We start from the raw sequence: 18,401 nt of genomic DNA, 5'->3' as shown, positions 1-18,401 counted from the left end.
TTAGCATGACCTCATCAGTCTGCGCCTAGGTCCTACTGACAGCTTTAACACACAAACAAACCACAATAACACAATGAATCAGATACAAACAGATATTAAGACAGGTGAAACACAAGACTACGCACACAAACCTCTATCTCTTAGATTAGGCTAACCCAATTAATTCTAAAATCCAAAATCCAATCACCAAAATGCATGGACCATAAGACAGCCTATTACAATTGAATACACCAACCCTCTATCAAATAGTCTTGTCTCTATGCCGGTCCAGTTTTTGGTCTGTAGGTAAGTACAGCCTATGTTTGACTGTATGTTTGACTGCCTGGAATCCTGCTATGTTTGATGTCTATATGTGTGTACAGGATCTAAATAAACCCCAGAGCGTTAATCTAGCCAGCTAGCTCTCCTCCACAAGCCCCAAATACATCCCATTAGATCACACGTCAGACAGCAGCTTAGATCTGTAGCATACAGGCCAGGCTAGCTGCCCAGAGCTCTGAGCCTCTCTATGGCTGGCCAAACACATAACCTGGCCTGTCCATCGGATGAGCCGCTGACATGAGGACGGAACAGCTCAGCTACGTAGCATGGCTTTGCTAACACAAACACAGTATGCAAACACACCTAGGCTAAGGAGTTAAACCATAGACAGTATGAATAGCTGTGTCTCTAGTACCAGACCCAGATGTCTAGGGAGGATTATTGCTCTGGTGTGTGTTCCCCCAGGGGCCCCGGTATATCCAGCCGATAAACAGCTCACCTGTGGACTTGCTGTGGTCTGAACCCAGGCACCAGACACACACACATACATGAAGAACTGTGACAGCAGCTCCAACTGTTGCTCCACGATTGTCCGTGAAGCTAGCTTAGAGAGGATGGGCAGGGGTATGACTCTAGAGCCAGGGACATATGCTAGCCGAGAACAACAAGCTCCCTCTCATCCTAACTACTCTTCCATGTAGAGCCGTGGGCCAGTCACACTGGGGCCCAGGGAAGCCATTACACTGGCTGGTCTGGCGACTGGGCTGAAGAGCATGTATACAGCCTGGAGTTGACCTCTGTCAGCAACTGGGGTAGCTCAGTGTATTTGTTTGTGGGTCAGGTTTAGCTGGGCCACTCATGAATCATAAGACGACAGGTAACTGTGTTCTATCAAGGGTTTCCCATTTGACACATCGTGCTGTGTAGCCATGAGACACCTCCAGAACTGGATGGTCCATACTAGACCAGACCTGCAGCAGCCATCATGACAATTGTCACAGGATTGTGGACAGTGGGACCATGATGAGCTGAGCCATGGTCACAGCAAACATGGCTTTGCATCCTGAGCTACCAGCACTGGGTAACAGAACAGCCAGAGTTTTCTCAAAAACAAGTCCTATCAAGCATGGGCAGAAGACAATCAAGTCGTCAATGTAGCTTTAAAACAAGTGTCCTTGGCATAAAGAAAATCTGACAAGGAGTCAGGTGGCTGAGCGGTTAAGCCCAATTTATACTTATGTCGCCGACACTTTTGAAATGGTCGCCGACGAAAAAAAAAAAGTGTCGCTCAGGCTGCTGCATTTATACTTCGGCAAACAATCGCCTGTGCTCAAGGTTCGCGTGACGTAAACAGAATCATTTTACCGTTACATTCATAGCTATGGTTACATTGTTTACGCTTTGTAGCCTAGGTGATCGATCGAGAAAATGGCTGTAGCTAATTTTGAGAGGCATTATAAAGGTGTGGATATGTTCTAACTTGCTCCGCCAATCTCTCCTTTATTCCTTCCATCTTAACCCTCGTGCTGCCTTCGGGTCACATGACCCAAAGGTTCATAACGAACCATCGATGTGTTTACCCAATTTTACCCAATACAAAAACAAATAAAAATAATTGTATTTTAACCATTCCAATGTGGGGGGTCAGAGACAGCCCGACAGTTAAAAGAAAATGCTTCACTTTGTTTTTGTAGGAGGTAAATTTGTCGCAATACGACGGTGGGTCACAATGACTGATGGGTCAGAATGACCCGAAGATAACACAAGGGTTAAACAGCTGTTGAGCGTTCACTGAAAATTCAAAACAATGAAATCAACGACGCGTGCCGTCTATCTAGCCAATCATACTTGCGCGACACTATGTGACGACATCAGCACCAGTAGAAACTTCTCCTGGTAGGCGACACTTCTAAGCGACGGTTAAAAGTGTCGACCGAGACGTCATTTCTGTCGGCGACCTTTTCAAAAGTGTCTGCGACCTAAGTAGAAATTGGGCTTTAGGAAATCAGGCTAGTAATCAGAAGGTTGCCGGTTCAATTCTCGGCCGTGGCAAATGATGTTGTGTCCTTGGGCAAGGCACTTCACCCTACTTGCCTCGGGGGAATGTCCCTGTACTTACTGTAAGTCGCTCTGGATAAGAGCGTCTGCTAAATGACTAAACGTAAAAACGTACTGTATTTTAGGGCTGGGCGATATGGGTAAAAAATGATCACGATAGATATTTATATTTCCATTCGATAACGATAATAAGACGATAAACCACAGATCCGTAGTGGTAGGCTAGCAAAATAAGTCTGTTCCTCTACTTTTTCCCTACACTCGGCATAAAGTTTAGGCAGCACGGTGTGAGAGAAATGTTTGCGACCAGGGAGCACGTACCTGAGGTCAAGTAACTTAAGCTTTTTAAAACCTTGGTTTTTATCAATACCTTCTGCATGTTCCAACAAGTGATTTTGCTTCAGGTGGTAAAAAAGGTTTGTCGTTACCAGACTTGGTAGCCACCTGTTTACGACACAATTTGCACCGAACATTATTTTGCTCTTTGTCGGATTTCAAAAAGCCAAACTACTTCCGAATAACTGAAGATGAACCCTTTTTGTAAATAATTTCTTGATTGGAAGTTGCTCCCTCGCCATGGCTATCGCTGCCACTGTTTCGGCAACAAGACTCATTTTCCGCGGTTAATATTAGCTACTCCACTCGAGGTGCTCAGTGTATTTGAGTGGGTGTATACCATTTCTACGCAACTTCCTGCTGCACCACAGAAATTAAGTGGACTGCTGTTCCTAATTATTCTCTATCGACATTATTGAAAATTAATTTGTGTTACGATATCTTTACTGGGTGAAGTCATTACTTCGATAATATTTTCTTATCGATTCATCACCCAGCCCTACTGTATTTTGTAACAATGCAAAATTATATCTTACACTATTAAAACTGGCATACAAAACTGCAAATGAGAAACGGCCACAAAGTCTACCCAACATAGGCCTAACATAGCAGGCATGAATATTTTGAATCTGCAAACTGGGTGAAACTGTGTGGGCGTGTGTTGCTTCATGTGTTTCAGGGTGTGTGTGTGCATGTGTGTGCATGTGTGTGCATGTGTGTGCATGTGTGTGCATGTGTGTGCATGTGTGTGCATGTGTGTGCATGTGTGTGCATGTGTGTATGTCCAGACGAGCTTCGTACCTTCTTCCCACCCTGCTTCTCCACCATGTCGGTGCTGAGGGGGAAGTCTTCCAGCTGGGGGAGTTTGGAACCCCCACCCTTGGGCATCGTTCAGCTCTCGCCACGCCAAACCTCATTCACGCTGCCATTGCATCGTCATCGAGCGTCTGCCACAGGAGAGAAGGGGGAGAGGGGGGAGGGAAGGTGAGAGAGAAAGACCACGTTAGCACCTGTTCATTCACAGACCCTCTTCTAACACATTTCCGCTCGGTCACTCCAAGTTAGCCGGTCCATCGGGCTTCATCCACACAATACCTCTTCCTGGCTGGCAGGAGGGCAGGGAGGACAGGAGCAGGGGAGCAGGGAAAGGAGAGCAGGGGAGGAAGCTGGAAAAGAAGCAGTTTGTCTAATTCAGGCTAGTTGGTGTGTGGCTTGTGGTGGTGAATTAGCTAAATGCACTCTAGGAATGAGGAACGGAGGGATTCAGAAAGAGTCATTTGCACTCCCTCTTGGCACACAGAACTAGCACTGTCAAAAGGGAGTGGACCAGTTGAAGGGTCAGCTTAAATAACATGTGGAGCGTGACAGGTATGGTGCAATAGCAGCAGCAGCTCCGAGCCTCTCAGTAACAGCTGAGGAATGTCTTCATGGCTCTGGCATGTTTGGACAACAGCTCCCACAGCCCTGGTACCCTGCCCTGTCTCCTACCCTGTGCTGTGTCCTCCCCTGTCTCCTCCCCTGTCTCCTCCCCTGTCTCCTGCCCTGTCTCCTGCCCTGTCTCCTGCCCTGTCTCCTGCCCTGTCTCCTGCTCTGTCTCCTGCTCTGTCTGCTGCCCTGTCTCCTGCCCTGTCTCCTGCCCTGTCTCCTGCTCTGTCTGCTGCCCTGTCTCCTGCCCTGTCTCCTGCTCTGTCTGCTGCCCTGTCTCCTGCGATGTCTCCTACCCTGCTCTGACTCTTACCCTGTTACTCTACCCTGGGTAGAGTAACTCTACCCTGTTACTCTACCCTTCTACTCTACCCTTCTACTCTACCCTTCTACTCTACCCTTCTACTCTACCCTTCTACTCTACCCTTCTACTCTACCCTTCTACTCTACCCTGTTACCCTACCATTTTACCCAGGTCTGAGTAGTTAAATATCCACACTCTGCTCCGGGATTCTCTTTAGGTTCCCCTTTTCTCATGGAGAGGATGCTACCATAAATAAATGATCCATAGAGTTTCACAATATTTTCCCTTTTCCCCTCGTAATGCATTTTATCTTGCCTGTGTGTGTGTGTGTGATAATGTGTGTGCAGCGATGGTTGGGCCGAACCTTCCCCTATTCCACACAGGGACGCTGGGCATTCTGCTCTGCCCTGGCGCCAAAGTCCTCCCCCACCGCCCCACATCTCTCTTTATCCCTCGGCAGCCTTCTATTCAAAGCCGGCTATTTATATCCCCCAGCCAGCCAGGCAAACAGCCAGTCAGGCAAACAGCCAGCCAGTCAGTCAGCCAGCCAGCCAGCCAGGAGCTACAGAGGCCTCCTGCTCTCTTCTCTTCCCGGCATAAGGTAAGTGAGACGGAGCAAACCACAGGCCTTGCGTGCTCTCTCTTTCCACCTCCCATCATCCCTTCATCGCTCCATCTCTCCCTCCCCCTTCTAGCCTTTAGTGCCTCCCACACACCCACTTTACCCCACACCATGCACACAGTGGCGTTGAGGTCACCTACTCTTGGAGATAAACAAACCACGCAGCATGACACACACACACACACACAGCTCAAATTAGGTCAACATGATCTTGGGAACAATAAGCACCCTCCTATTTAAGGATCTATATACTATAACAGAATGAGATGGAAAAACAACAAGCACGCGCGGCCATGGCTGCTTACATCACTATATATCTCATTTTCTCCAAATAATAAAGGTACAAATCTCCTCCTTGTCCGCTGTAACCAGATCAGACTGTGGATCAGAATGTGGTGTTTTGGCAGTATGGCCGGGGCTGAGCTGTGGGGTGTCTGCATATGTGTGCTCTCATCTGTTAACAGGAAGTGGAACACACACACACACACCACCAGGAACATGACACACAGGAAAGACAATAACATCCATTCCAAAACACAAGCCAAATTTCCTGTCGCCTGACTTTTCCATCCTAATTAAAGGCTACACGGCATCTGCTATCTATATGTGTGTGTGCGTGTTAGACTGAGCCTGCCAGCTGTAATTCATCCCATATGAGCTCAGGGCCTGCTTACTGGTAGGTACAGTAAAAGCCCTAATCCAACACTCGATCCTGCTGCTTCCACTTTCAACATGAGTACACCATCAGTCTATCTCCTCACTTCTGTTCAGCATCTCTTTTCTCTGTCTCTATCCATCTCCAGAAGATTTAAAAGTTTGTGAACATCTCAGATAGTTTGCTTGTGGACCAGAATGGCGCCTTGGCCTATGATTGGTGGAAAGACGGGGGAGGGTTCAAGCACAGGTGAGCTCTGACGGCCTTCTCCCTCCAGGGCGCCGTGCCATTGGCTGATTCAGGATGAGGAGGGCTGAATGAGCTCTTTGATAAGATGCCATTGGAGGTGTGTTTACTAAGACTGACCCCTGGTCAGTCCCTCCCCGCCCCCTGGCCTCCACTACTGTGATACCTGCTGTAATACAACCCATTAGGCAGGCTGCCTACCTCACTGCTCACTGCTTGTGTGGTTTGCATTCAAATCCAGGACAGAACTGCTCATAATCAACAGTTAATCATTTTAATAGTATACATTAAAAAACCTCCAATAAAATCTGCCTCTTACACATCACTTCCTTAGCCATGGCTCTGAGATCCAGAAAGAGATCCCAACTCCACTGTGACAAAACGCCAGACAAACAAACAAGGTTCTAAAGCAGCAGCTAGACTTAAAAGATGTTCATGGTCCTTTCGTCCAGAACTTTCCACAAACGTAAGTACTAATATAGTATTTACTAATATAGTAAGTACTCGAGTACAACACACTCAACGAACAAACAAAAAGAGAGAGCGACAAACAGCAACTCCAGCTTTATTGCTGATGTCAACCCCCCCCCCCCGAATCCCTCGCTTCCCCCCCTCCCAGGAGCCACTCCCACTGCGGTCAGACGGAGGCCAGCTCTTCAGCTCACTGCAGGACGCCGCTCTCTCCTCCTGCTCCCTTTCTCCGTCTCTAACTGACACACACAGAGGAATATCCACACAAAGGCGTGAGCGCACGTGCATGGGCACACACAAACACACCCATTGCTGATGAGGGGTGTTCTGAAGGCCCCTGCTGCTATGGCAGAGATAAAAGCCCCCCCCCCCCCCCCACCACCACCACGCCTACCCAACACACAGCACTCACATTCTCCTCTCCAGACAGCTGCTCCCATTCTAATAACCTACAGAAGACCACATAGCAGCTGCACTGCGGGGTGTGTGAGAGAGAAGGGTGGGGGTCATTTCATTCAAAGTGACTCCATAACCACAGGCCTGTCCCTATCGTTCAAACAGCAACTAACGTTGTGTTTTGGCCTGACCTCATCCCCAGCCTCATCCCCCATGAAGCTGTATTTACATTTCATAAGACAGTCAGTGAGGGAGTAGATGTGTGTGTGTGTAGAATGGTGAGGTGCTGAGTGTTAGATGTGCGGTCCTGTTTAGTGTGTAAATAGAGCCAGGCGGAGCCACTCTCCTGTATCCTGGCAACCAGCGCCCAGGGTGGGTCCTTGCAGCCCCTGACCTGCACAACACACACACATAGGTACAGGAGCTCCAGTGGAGGGTAGCTGAACAAAGATGTCCATCCCCAGCCTTGACTGCCAGCAGCAGTCCTGGTCTCTCCAGATTGTTCTGTCAGGAGGGGCTGGGAGGCTTGCAGCCACCTTAGTTCCTCTTGGAACATGACAGGAGCAGGGTGGAGGGAGTGGGCTGTGAGGGTACGAATCCAATTACTCCCATCTAATATTCAATTCTGAGCATGGCAAATCCCAGCTCGCTCTCTCCCCCCCCTCCCCCGGATACTCTCTCTTTCTGACCACTATCGGCCCAGAACGCCCGTCTCTCTCAACAGGGTCATCGGGCCCTTTTTTCTTCATTTTTGCTCCTCGCCTCGCTCCCCTGTACTCCCTCTGACCTGCATCCCTCTCATCATCATCCTCCTCCTCAGAATTCTTACATGGGATAGTCATCCTTTTATCTATACTACCCTACTGCTTCAGATCTGTATCCTGGACTAACAGAAATGATAGACGTTCTTTTGAGAGCGCCTGACTTTACCACAACAACACACACACACACACATCCTGTTGCTTAGCAACACAGGGACCAGGCCAACTTACTCGGAGCAGGCAATGAGACAGAGAAAGTCAGAGAAGGAAATCATATGAAAGCAAAATAACTATTGAAAAGAGATGAGGACAGGAGTGAAGGGAAGAGGGAGGGAAAGAGAGCAGGAGAAAAACTGAGATGGGAGCGAGAGAGAGATGGGGGAGAGAGAGACACAACTGAGGTAGTAATGACCAGGCTGTCTCTGTGTCTTGGAATAGTTGCCTTAGCTCTTTTCTTATCTTCTATGAAAGATGGGTCTATTTTACCATTTACACAGGAAACAGCATCCCCACATCCCCAGTCCCACCACACAGCCTCCACTAGACCCAGTCTCCACTAAACCCACCACACAGCCTCCACTAGACCCACCACACAGCCTCCACTAGACCCACCAGACAGCCTCCACTAGACCCACCAGACAGCCTCCACTAGACCCACCACACAGCCTCCACTAGACCCACCAGACAGCCTCCACTAGACCCACCACAGAGCCAGGGCTCACAACTAACTTTTTTCCACACTGTCCCATCCGTCCCGAAGTGCAAAATGAACAGTCCCAAACTGAACTTGACCTGTCCCAAAATGTAGATTCTTGTGTTTTTGCATTTTGACATTCTGACATGGGTCTAGGTTAGCCTGGCTCTGCCCTCCTACGTACTTCCACTCAATTTTAACTTTTTGCTTCGGTACTAAGTCTGGGCTTGAGGTACGTGAGTCAGATGTCTCCGGCTAATTTTCTACCTGTCCAATCAGCGAACAGAGGGAGTGGCTGAGAACGATGACATTGATGCTGTGCGCTAGTTTGTGTTGTAGTTCCGTAATGGCATCGGAGAAAGATGCGAGCGAAGCCATTCGGTCCGTTGTGGCAACGCTGCCGAATATCCAGAAGTTAAAGCCGTCGTTTGATTTTCCAGCGAGCTCCGTTAGTCGTGAAGGAGTTGGCTAAGGCGAACGCTAGTGACTGGTTATGACAGATCCAGAGTGGCTCTGGGCAGATCCAATAGTTTTAAACTTCAACAGAGTACCCGCCTTCAAGGAATTTAACGCTTGTCAATGGAGTGAGCCAAGACTCTCAGTACAAATAAAATGTACAAGTCTGGTTAGGACCAGGCTAGGTCTAGGTTATTTGCAACACTATTTAAGTAATCCATACAGTCGTGGAGCTCAAATCAATGTCAAATTTCATGGTGGGGCTAACACAATTCTTGATGTGGCTGTAGCCCAACCAGGCCATACCCTGCCACCGCCCATGTGTGTCGTAGCTCTATGTCTTGCGCATCGTCAAACTTAACATTACCGGTACTCTTTTTAAAGTGGTTGAACGGCCGATAAAGGGAGCTATTAATGCTGGTAGCTAGCTAGTTTACTCATGATGGACGGCCACTGTTAGACGAAGTACGAGCGCACACTGGACACACAACACATAGCTGCGCTTGTAATGTGAATAATTGTTCATAGTTTATGGAATTTTAAGATCTATCTAGCTCTATAGAGCTAAATGTGATGATTTATTTCACCCGCCTTGTGTTTAAACGTGATGAACCACTGGTGTATGCATTTTATATTGTTATGGTCTATCGTCCCGCAGTCTTTGCAAAGTCTGTGTTGAACTGTCCCAAACATAATTTTCATCATCCCCGGGATGACGGGATGACGTTCATTTCGAGCCCTTCACACAGCCTCTACTAGACGCACCACACAGCCTCTAGTAGACCCACCACACAGCCTCCACTAGACCCACCACAAAGCCTCCACACTGCCTCACTAGACCCATCCCCATCACCACTCAGTGCCAGCCCCAAGTTAGGTTCTCCAGTTACATCATAGGCAGACCAGAGCAGTACTGTCCTGCATCACACTACCCCCTCCTCATAACCAGATACGGGTTAGCGAAAGAGGGGAGAGACAGAGACTCAGTTATATATTCTTAGCAGGCCCTACTAGTATTCAAAAAAGTCCAAACAAACAAACACACACACACTCAGGGCCTGAGAGAGCCAGCAGTGAGCCTATGAGCAGTAGTGTGTGAGAGCTGATCTGCCACACAAGCTCACACAACACACTGACATGGAAATGGCCTGTTTTCCTGCCTGCTTTGCTGTCTGTCTAACAGCCTGTGTTACTGTCTCTGATGAACTGCTTGTTTTGCTAGCTGGCTGGCTGGTTCACTGGCTTGACAGGAGGAGCGCTCAAGGATTATCCCTCTGAGCAGCTTCTCACAAGCTCTCACGCACGCACACACACACAAACTATCCACACACAGATCCACAAACACACACTAAGATACCACTACAGCATTCAGCCCCCACAATACCAAACTAATGAGCCTCACAGCTCACAGAGGGGGATGGACAGATGACCCTGCTGTACCTCGAGGGGGAGATCACACACACACAGTATGTGACGCAGCTTTCCATAGAGACTGTCATGTTAGTACATAAGGCAGAAAAGCAGTATATAAATGCAGACCTGGATTATAGAGCACTAGGACAACAGGCAGATTATAATTCCATTCATCCCGACCTCTAAGGCTGACTGGCCTTCTCCACAAGCTCTCAACCACCACCTTGACCTATCTAAACCCAGTCAAGCCAACACACAGCGCTGTGTGTATGTCCTTTAAAACAACTGGTATAAAGAAGTATGTTTGTTTTCCAGTTTCCCTTCTGTTTTCAGAAGACTGTTCCTGTCAGAACGGATCAGTAGTACTGTGTGTGATGAGGAAGTAGGTAACACAGGGGGATGAGATGGGTTTTCATTTATGCGCACGCGTGTGCAAAGACGACCTGTATTTATGAGTGTACACGTACACGAGATAGAGAAACAGACAGAGAGATAGAGAGAGAGAGAGTGAGAGATGTGTGAAAGAGGCTGCATTAATTAAGGATTATGTGAGGAGGTAAAAATAAACGCGGTGCGGAGAGGAGCTGGGTAATGAACACAGCGTAGGGGAGGAGATGAGGGGATGTGACCTTTACAGAGAAGAGGAGGAAAAACAACATCCAATGACTACGCCATTGCGCTTGTATCTAGAAGCTCATGGCTTGCCGTGAATGGCTGATGGAAGATAAAGCATTCTCCTGAATCCCAGAATCAAAGTTGGATATGAGAGAGACACAGCCAGTGTAGGGGAGGTAGACTACCACTAGGGTTGGGTATCGTTTGGATTTATACGAATTCCGATGCTGAACCGGTACTTTTAAAACAATTCCGATTCCTGAACGATTCCTAAACCGATTCTTGAAAAAATGAAAAATGAAAGTAATCAAAGAAATGCTCTTTTATAGATTTTTTTTTAATTGAAAATTATTTCAATGCAACAATATATTAATGTTTTAAAATAGCCTACTTAAATATATAATAAGTAAACCTAAGTCACCTAACACAGAACTACAATAATTTAACAATAAATAACAGTTACACTATCAAGTAACAACAAAATAAATGTTGAGTTGGTATGCTAACTAAACCAACTTCAAACTTCAGCAGTTCTTTAGCAGAAAAATGACCATATTTGCCATCTCTGGCAAGATACGACACCTCTCCTGACTTATGGCATGTCCTCCACAGGAGAAAACTCTCAGATAGTGTTAAAGAGGCCTGTACACACAGGTATGAGTTTGAAAGGGCAGACAAATTGGGGAGGCTGTCCCGGGACCAGGGACTGATGTCCGCAAGCTGTCGAACACAGTGCATCCCTGTGCTTTAAGAAATATTCTGTGTGTCACCGCACGTTTAAAAAAAAAAATATTGACATGCTTCCCCCTTTCATTTAACGCTAATCGTTTTGAAACATTTGTTGCATTTTGCGATGTCGGAATCCTTGGCTGTGAAATACAGCAACACTTTCGACCACTTCGCTTTAGGCATTTTAAATGCACTAAAAGCTAGCTAGCTAACGATAGACTAGCAGAGCAAGTGTAATGTTTACTAGCGATCACGTGCAGTGAATGGTTAATATGCTTTTACGTCCGTTTTGGTGAGCCTAGAGGGAAAATATGACATTTTGATTTTTGAAAGTACCCTACATTTACGGTAGACTACAGAGAAAGTGTGATAGTTTACTTCCGTTTCGGAGCGACTGAGGGAAAATATTTCAGTCGAAACATTAAGTGGAACCGAAATGAGGAACCGAAATGTGCATTCTAATCCGGTCCGATTACTACCGGATGCGTAGGAAACCCGGTTCCATAGTGGAACCGGGTTTCGGTAACCAACACTAACTACCACTCAGACTAGATGGGTGGAGAGCATTTTCAGTCAAGTCTGTGTGTGCGCGCCCGTGTGTGTTGGGGAGGGAGGGCGGGATGGTCTGAGAAACCACAGGGGCCATTTGGCTAGACTGAGGCTGCTAGAGAAACAAGCAACCAGCCAATCAGGTGTGGAAGCCTAATCTTCGAGTCCAATGCTTGGTACGGCACAACTACAGCACTGGACAGCAGCCATTCTGGAAACCATTCCACACAGAGCCAAACTGGATATACACTTGAGTTCTGACTCTCTCTCTCACACACACACGGTACAGACAGAGGCTGGCAACAATGTTCCCCATCCCTACATGCTTGGTGCACACGCAAAACACACACAGAACCCACAGTGCTTTTTCACACACAGACTTGGCTACTAAAGGAGGTTGAGTGGGAGCGTTGCGGGGTACCAAACTGAATGTTAATTTGGTCTGGTGCAGCACGGAGTGTGTCTGTGTGTGTGTGTAGGCGCTCCCTCTGTCAGATCCCCGATGAATTATATATCAGTGGGCAGGATGAAAGGCTGCTACTGCAGAGCACAGCAAAGCAGGCCGAGACCTGGGGCTTGGGCTACCAGCTACAATCCAGAGTATATGTGCTTGTCTGTGAACTCTCACATCAGGTCTTTTTTACAGTGGAGGTTCTCTCTTGACATATATTCAAAATGTGTGTGTGTACATGTATAGTGTATTGAAGCCAGAATCGAGGGAGTATAAAGCTCTTTCAGCCTGGCTAAGGTGAACTTCACACTGACAAGCTCTCAGGTTCTTTCCTACAGACTACAACTCCCCCCCGAGGATGAGCAATTCTTCTTCACATTCTGTGCCACCTCACAGACACACGACTAAATATAGGCTATATTACAGCTGTAATATCTGACAGCCTCTTGTTATCTAAAGCCACGTACATCCATTTTAAACATAGACATTGCAGACAAAGAGAGATGGAAGGAGCAGTGAGTTAAAGAGAGAGCAAGAGAGAACAGTCAGAGAGGTACAGCATGTCCATGGATAGCCACACAAACAATGGAACAATCAATAAGCTGCTCCTCTCATCAGGCAGAGTGGACCAGCACCAATGAGTGGTTGGGCCGAGAGAAGCCCAAGAACTCCTTTAATAGCATCAGAACTGATGATTTATCCTCCTATGACCAGTGGGTGGGTGGATGGATCAATGTCTGTGCAACTAAGACTGGCAAAACAGTACAGACAATACGTCTTCAAAAGCAGGGCTGTATTACAAAGAAATTGCAGTTTGACAAGCCAGAATCAAATGAACTGACACTGTGTGTGTGTGTGTGCTGCCTGTGCGTTGCCCATGTTGGAGAGAGGGAGAGAGAGGGAAAGAGAGAGTAGGGACACACTCAAGAACCCTTGTAGTTTGATGAACACTAATGCATAGAAAAAAGTCTGAATAAAAGAGAGTCACACACACACGTGAGACATACACAGAGAGAGAGAGACATACAGAGAGAGACACAGAGACAAAGACACACGCACACACATAAACACGAACACAAAAACGCTAGCTAGATAAATTCCCATAGCCTTCCTATTACTTCTGGGGGAGAGGAAAGCTTGATGTAGAGAGAAACAGAAAGCAAGAGAGACAGTGGAACTTTGGTATTTCCCTCACATAACATTACACTCACGTTATATTTAGTAGTTGAAACCTCATAATAATGTCTTTGATATTGTATATTGATTTGTTTTGATACATGTTCACCTACTTCACTTTGTGTAGTATCGTAATCTTTGTTTTCTTCCTTGATTAATTATTTTATTTTACAAATATAAGTGTATTACATTTCATAGGCTATATTTTATTCACTCTTTATGGCTTTAGTAACAATGCTCCCTCATTCATGCCAATAAAGCATTATTGAATTGAATTGGAAAAAAAATTGAAATTGAGAGAATGCTAGCTAGATGAAATCCCCTGCCCTCCCCTTTTGCTCTTCGTGGAGAAGATGGTAAACATCTCTCTTCCTTTTCCTCCTCCCCCACCTCCCCTGACACCACAGCAGCGTAGCCAATAAGCATTCAGCCTCCTGCTGCACAGAATTCTGGGATGCCATTTCCATTAACGGCATAGAGCGGGGATACACAGACATCCACACGCACCCACACACACACACATTGTGTATCAGCAGATGGACAAGGGCTGGGTGGGGAGGGGGGTGCTGTCTCCTGCTTTTCCAGACAGTTGAGATAACCTCCGAACAGGATGGAGCAGAGCTACAGCTAGGCTTCCACTGACTACTGTACCTCTGCTAGGGAAACTAAACACACACGGCATTCACCCAGCTAGCTAAAGAACAGCAATGACAAACAGAGGAAGAGAAAGTGAGAAAGAGAGAGAAGGGAGGGAGTCAAAGCTCCATTACTGGAGAGGGTTGGTAAAAGTGTGAGAAAGAGTGGGTGAGTGATAAAGGAGGAAGAGCAGGAGAATATATGGAAAAGCGAGTGCAGAACAGCGTTCGGTCCTTCCCCTATTCGTCAACAACCTCTCCAGCCCTGCTCTGGCTGTCTGCACCACTACACATTAAAGTACGGCCAGCACACTGAGAACACCACCACAGTCATTCAGACACACATTATTGAACACTATCTGAACACTGGGCAGAGCAGTTAAGTACGTATGATGTAGCCATGCTTTTAACCCCTGACCCCCACACTGAAGCCAATCCTGCCCAGAATCTGTTCTTATCACACAGGCCATCAAGAGGAAAGAAACAGCCATTAAGACCAGAAACAGCCAGCCACAACACATCATTACCTAGCACGACTGCTTGTGTGAGTGCTTTAGTGAAAGTTTGTTTACCTTGGTGTGAGAGAGTGTGTGTATGTGAGTATGCTTTTACGTGTGTGTTTTCCGGTAAATGTTTGTGTGTGTACGCGCAAAACGTTTCCACCTCTGTTCTGAATGGAAACTCCAGTAATTGACAGAAGCTCTGGCCTGGGGGGGCTGTTCTGCTCTTCCGTTATTCACAAGGTATCACCACTCTGCATCAAAGTTACCACACACACACACCTCCAGACAAAAGCTACCACCAGATGTATGCAATTTAATCAATTAAGCTTTACCCATAGCCCTCTGCAGCTCTACCGCAGTGCAAGCAGGCGCCTCTCTGAGGCAGGGGGGAGAGAGAGATGCAGGGCAATCCAGAAAGGAGAGAAACACACGGAGAGCGAGGACTGCCACTGGCGTTTCTGCTGTGTAAGGCTTTCTGCCTTATAACCGTGGCACGAAGTAGAGAAAAGTTAGGAGAGAGAGAGAAAAGGGGAGAAGGAGAGGGAAAGAACGTGAGAGATGGAAATAGTCAGAAAGGGGAAAAGGGAGGGAGAGAGCAGGAGAGTCAGGGGTGCTGAGGCTCTCGTTCTCTCCCCCAACCCTACCACTCATCCCCCCTCTTGGTTTGGAATTTCCTGTTGATGGCCTACTGCTAACGCCCCACTCTCATGGAAAAACTGTGGGAAGGGGGGGAGGAAAGGGAGACAGAGAGAAAGTTGAGAGAGATTGCTGAGACATTAAACAGAGAGATGTTAGAGACATCATGTTGGAGTTCTCTGGTGTACCACGAGGTAACCATGCCGACCCATGGCCCTAATTACGACACAACCCGTTGCTGTAATTACACTCTCTTCCATGAAATATACACTACACACACACACAAACACCTCCCTGACATATACACACCTCCCACAAAAACACACAAGACACATAGCAACCTGAAACACACACTTTGCAACCTGCAGCATGTGACACATAGCAGCAGACATGTGGAGGATAGGGGAGATGGGCAGATAGGACAGGATAATGTCTATAACGAGGTAGACAGATCAGGTAGACTGGGGCTTGGCTGGGTGAGACCAGATCTGGGCAATGACTGGAGTGGATGGAAGAATGCAAGCCTGGATGTGGGGATCTTGCTGGGGGTCGGGGGTTCATAGTAGCCCGGTCCTAGAGGCCCTGTCTAAACCTGTCTAACCCTGGCTTTTCCTGTCTAACCCTGGCCTCTCCTGTCTAACCCTGGCCTCTCCTGTCTAACCCTGGTCTCTCCTGTCTAACCCTGGCCTCTCCTGTCTAACCCTGGCCTCTCCTGTCTAACCCTGGCCTCTCCTGTCTAACCCTGGCTTCTCCTGTCTAACCCTGGCCTCTCCTGTCTAACCCTGGCCTCTCTTGTCTCCTGTCTGGGGGTCTTACCAGTGAAGGAGCGGGGACAGCAGGTCCAGCTCAGCCGGGGCTCTCAGAGGACAAGGGGGGCATTGAGACTGGGGAGAAGGGAAAGACGATACAGGGATGAGAACCAGCATGCAGCCTGCTCTACCACACACTCTCAGCTTACCTACACAAAGACATTTAACCCTTCCCTCTCTACTATCCAGCCCCAGCGCCCCTTAACCTCCCCAGACCCCTGCCCTTCACAGGCTCCTGATGGTGTTCTGTAGCCCTCTGCATGTTCCCACTCTTACTGTTCTACTGTGTGACAGTAAACAGCACCGTAGGACAACCCAATTCCCAGACACCTTGAGGGTCAAATCTTAACTTTACCTGATGACTAAAATTTCAGCCCGCAACAGGACAGTCACGGATCCTAAAGATCTTGATTCATGGGAGCAAGGAGTAAAGATGCACCGGTACTGTTAGTTTCGATTGGGCTGATAGCGTACCGTATTGTAAAGCCTTGTACTTTGTATCGGCATCACAACTGAATGCTTATAATTACGAGTACGATAAGATAAACTTGCTGGGAAACTAACAGCGAGCTATTTATAGCAGACATTATGCCCGTGAGTACTGGAGAAGCAAAGCAGTCCGATTCCCTCCAATGGCCTCCACAATCTCTCAGCACCATGCACTGGTGTGGAGAAAGTACGACTATTTAGCACAGCTTCTCAAGTTCTTCATGAGAGAAGAAGCCAACTTACATGCGAGAGAGCGGAAATGCTTCTCTTTATTAAGAAAAACCTTCCCTTCGGTTTACCGAGCCAAGCCAGATAAGCTATGTTTGTTGTCAGTTAGCTAGATTGTGTGTGTGTGTGCGTGTGTAGCTGGCTACTGGCCTTCTGGAGGAGGCACTTTGAACATTTCTACATTTTGAATAATAAACATTTTCTGTGTGTAACTATATTGCCCCCTCCCCAAAAATAAGTACTTGTATCTGTACTCAGTATCGATATGATGCTCTAAAACGAAATACTTGGTACTCATATCTTAAAAGTTTTTTTTTTATTGGTGCACCTATAACTCAGGATAACACCAGATGACCAACTGTGGATCAATGATTCATTCATAAAACAATCACAAAAATATAAAGGGGTTTACCATGGTTCATTCAAGCACATTGGTAAGTCTCCATTCATATCCAGCAAACAAGATAAGCTAAAAGGATTATCGCTCTGGCCTATCCTAGCTGATGAAATGGCAGGCTAACAGGTTTTGAATAAACAAAGTCAAATTGAGCTAAACAAAAGATCACAGCTAATTTAAAGTGATTAGTTAGCTAGTGGGACACTACCAGACTAGTCCAGTACCGTCTCACTGGAAGGAGAGGTCTTTAGTCCCAGTAAGTAGGCGAATGGCAGGATGAATTCAGGTAGGAGGGGCTTGTGGGTATTATATATTTGCTCCACCCCCCACCCTGTCTTGTGCGGTTGAGTGACTCATCAAAACCGCCTGTATGCCCTTTACATCAAGAGAAGCACTCCTCCTCTCCCTCGTTCTCATAAAAGGGGCCTAAAACAGGACAGACAAAGGGACACATGTGGCACGCCAAGCAGGGTTGAAACTAGGTCAGAGCAGCTAGCCGTTCTTCAAACCCTCAGCCTCGTTCCTAAACGCCCGGAATCGGCCTTATAGCCCCTGGCCTCGGCCACCCTGCCTCCACCAAGACGCACGCACGCATGCACACACACACACACACAAACAAATAGGAGAATGATTGCATAAGAGCATGTGTGCAGCATGAGGCCCCAGTATTGAGCAGGGGGCTCCTCAGAGTCTGGAGCAGAAGGCTGCATTCATATGCAGATCCTGGCCTATGGAGGCAGGAATGGAGGGAGGGGGCTAGGGTGGGATGGAGGGAAGAAGAGGGCTGGGAGTGGAGGGAAAAAAGAATGGCCTTCCCACACTGGAACCAAACACTCCTTCACATGAACAACCACCAGACAATGAAAGGAGAAGGAGAGGTAGGGGATTACCTCGGTGGCCCCCATGTCGAGCCAAGAAGATGACAACTCCACAAACAACTCCATTTAAAGAGTCTACCGACAGACCGGCAGGACTGGAATACACCTCAAACCAAACCATGTGATGATTCTCCACCACAGACTGAGCAGTGAAACACCAGCATCCACAGTGTGTAAGAAGACTGCCATTACTGCCAATACTGTGTTT

The 18,401-nt window shown here is 47.3% G+C and overlaps 1 protein-coding gene across 2 annotated transcripts in view; it reads right to left on the bottom strand.

Moving 5' to 3' along the window:
* ankrd11 (ankyrin repeat domain 11) overlaps positions 1-18,401 on the bottom strand; it is a 100,196-nt gene that overhangs the window by 23,910 nt on the left and 57,885 nt on the right. The window contains exons 3-4 of one of the 2 annotated variants that reach the window (XM_067248511.1): positions 16,209-16,276; positions 3,457-3,602 (exon numbers count right to left, since the gene is read on the bottom strand). In XM_067248511.1, coding sequence (XP_067104612.1) covers positions 3,457-3,543 — 87 coding nt within the window. In that variant the 5' untranslated portion in view covers positions 3,544-3,602; positions 16,209-16,276. The remainder of the gene's footprint in view (positions 1-3,456; positions 3,603-16,208; positions 16,277-18,401) is intronic. The other variant, XM_067248510.1, reaches the window with a different exon arrangement.

Source organism: Osmerus mordax, chromosome 13 (assembly GCF_038355195.1).
Source record: "Osmerus mordax isolate fOsmMor3 chromosome 13, fOsmMor3.pri, whole genome shotgun sequence".
Classification (NCBI taxonomy): Eukaryota; Metazoa; Chordata; class Actinopteri; order Osmeriformes; family Osmeridae; genus Osmerus; species Osmerus mordax.
The sequence above is the reverse complement of the archived record's forward strand: the minus strand, read 5'-3'. Positions and strand labels throughout refer to the sequence as shown.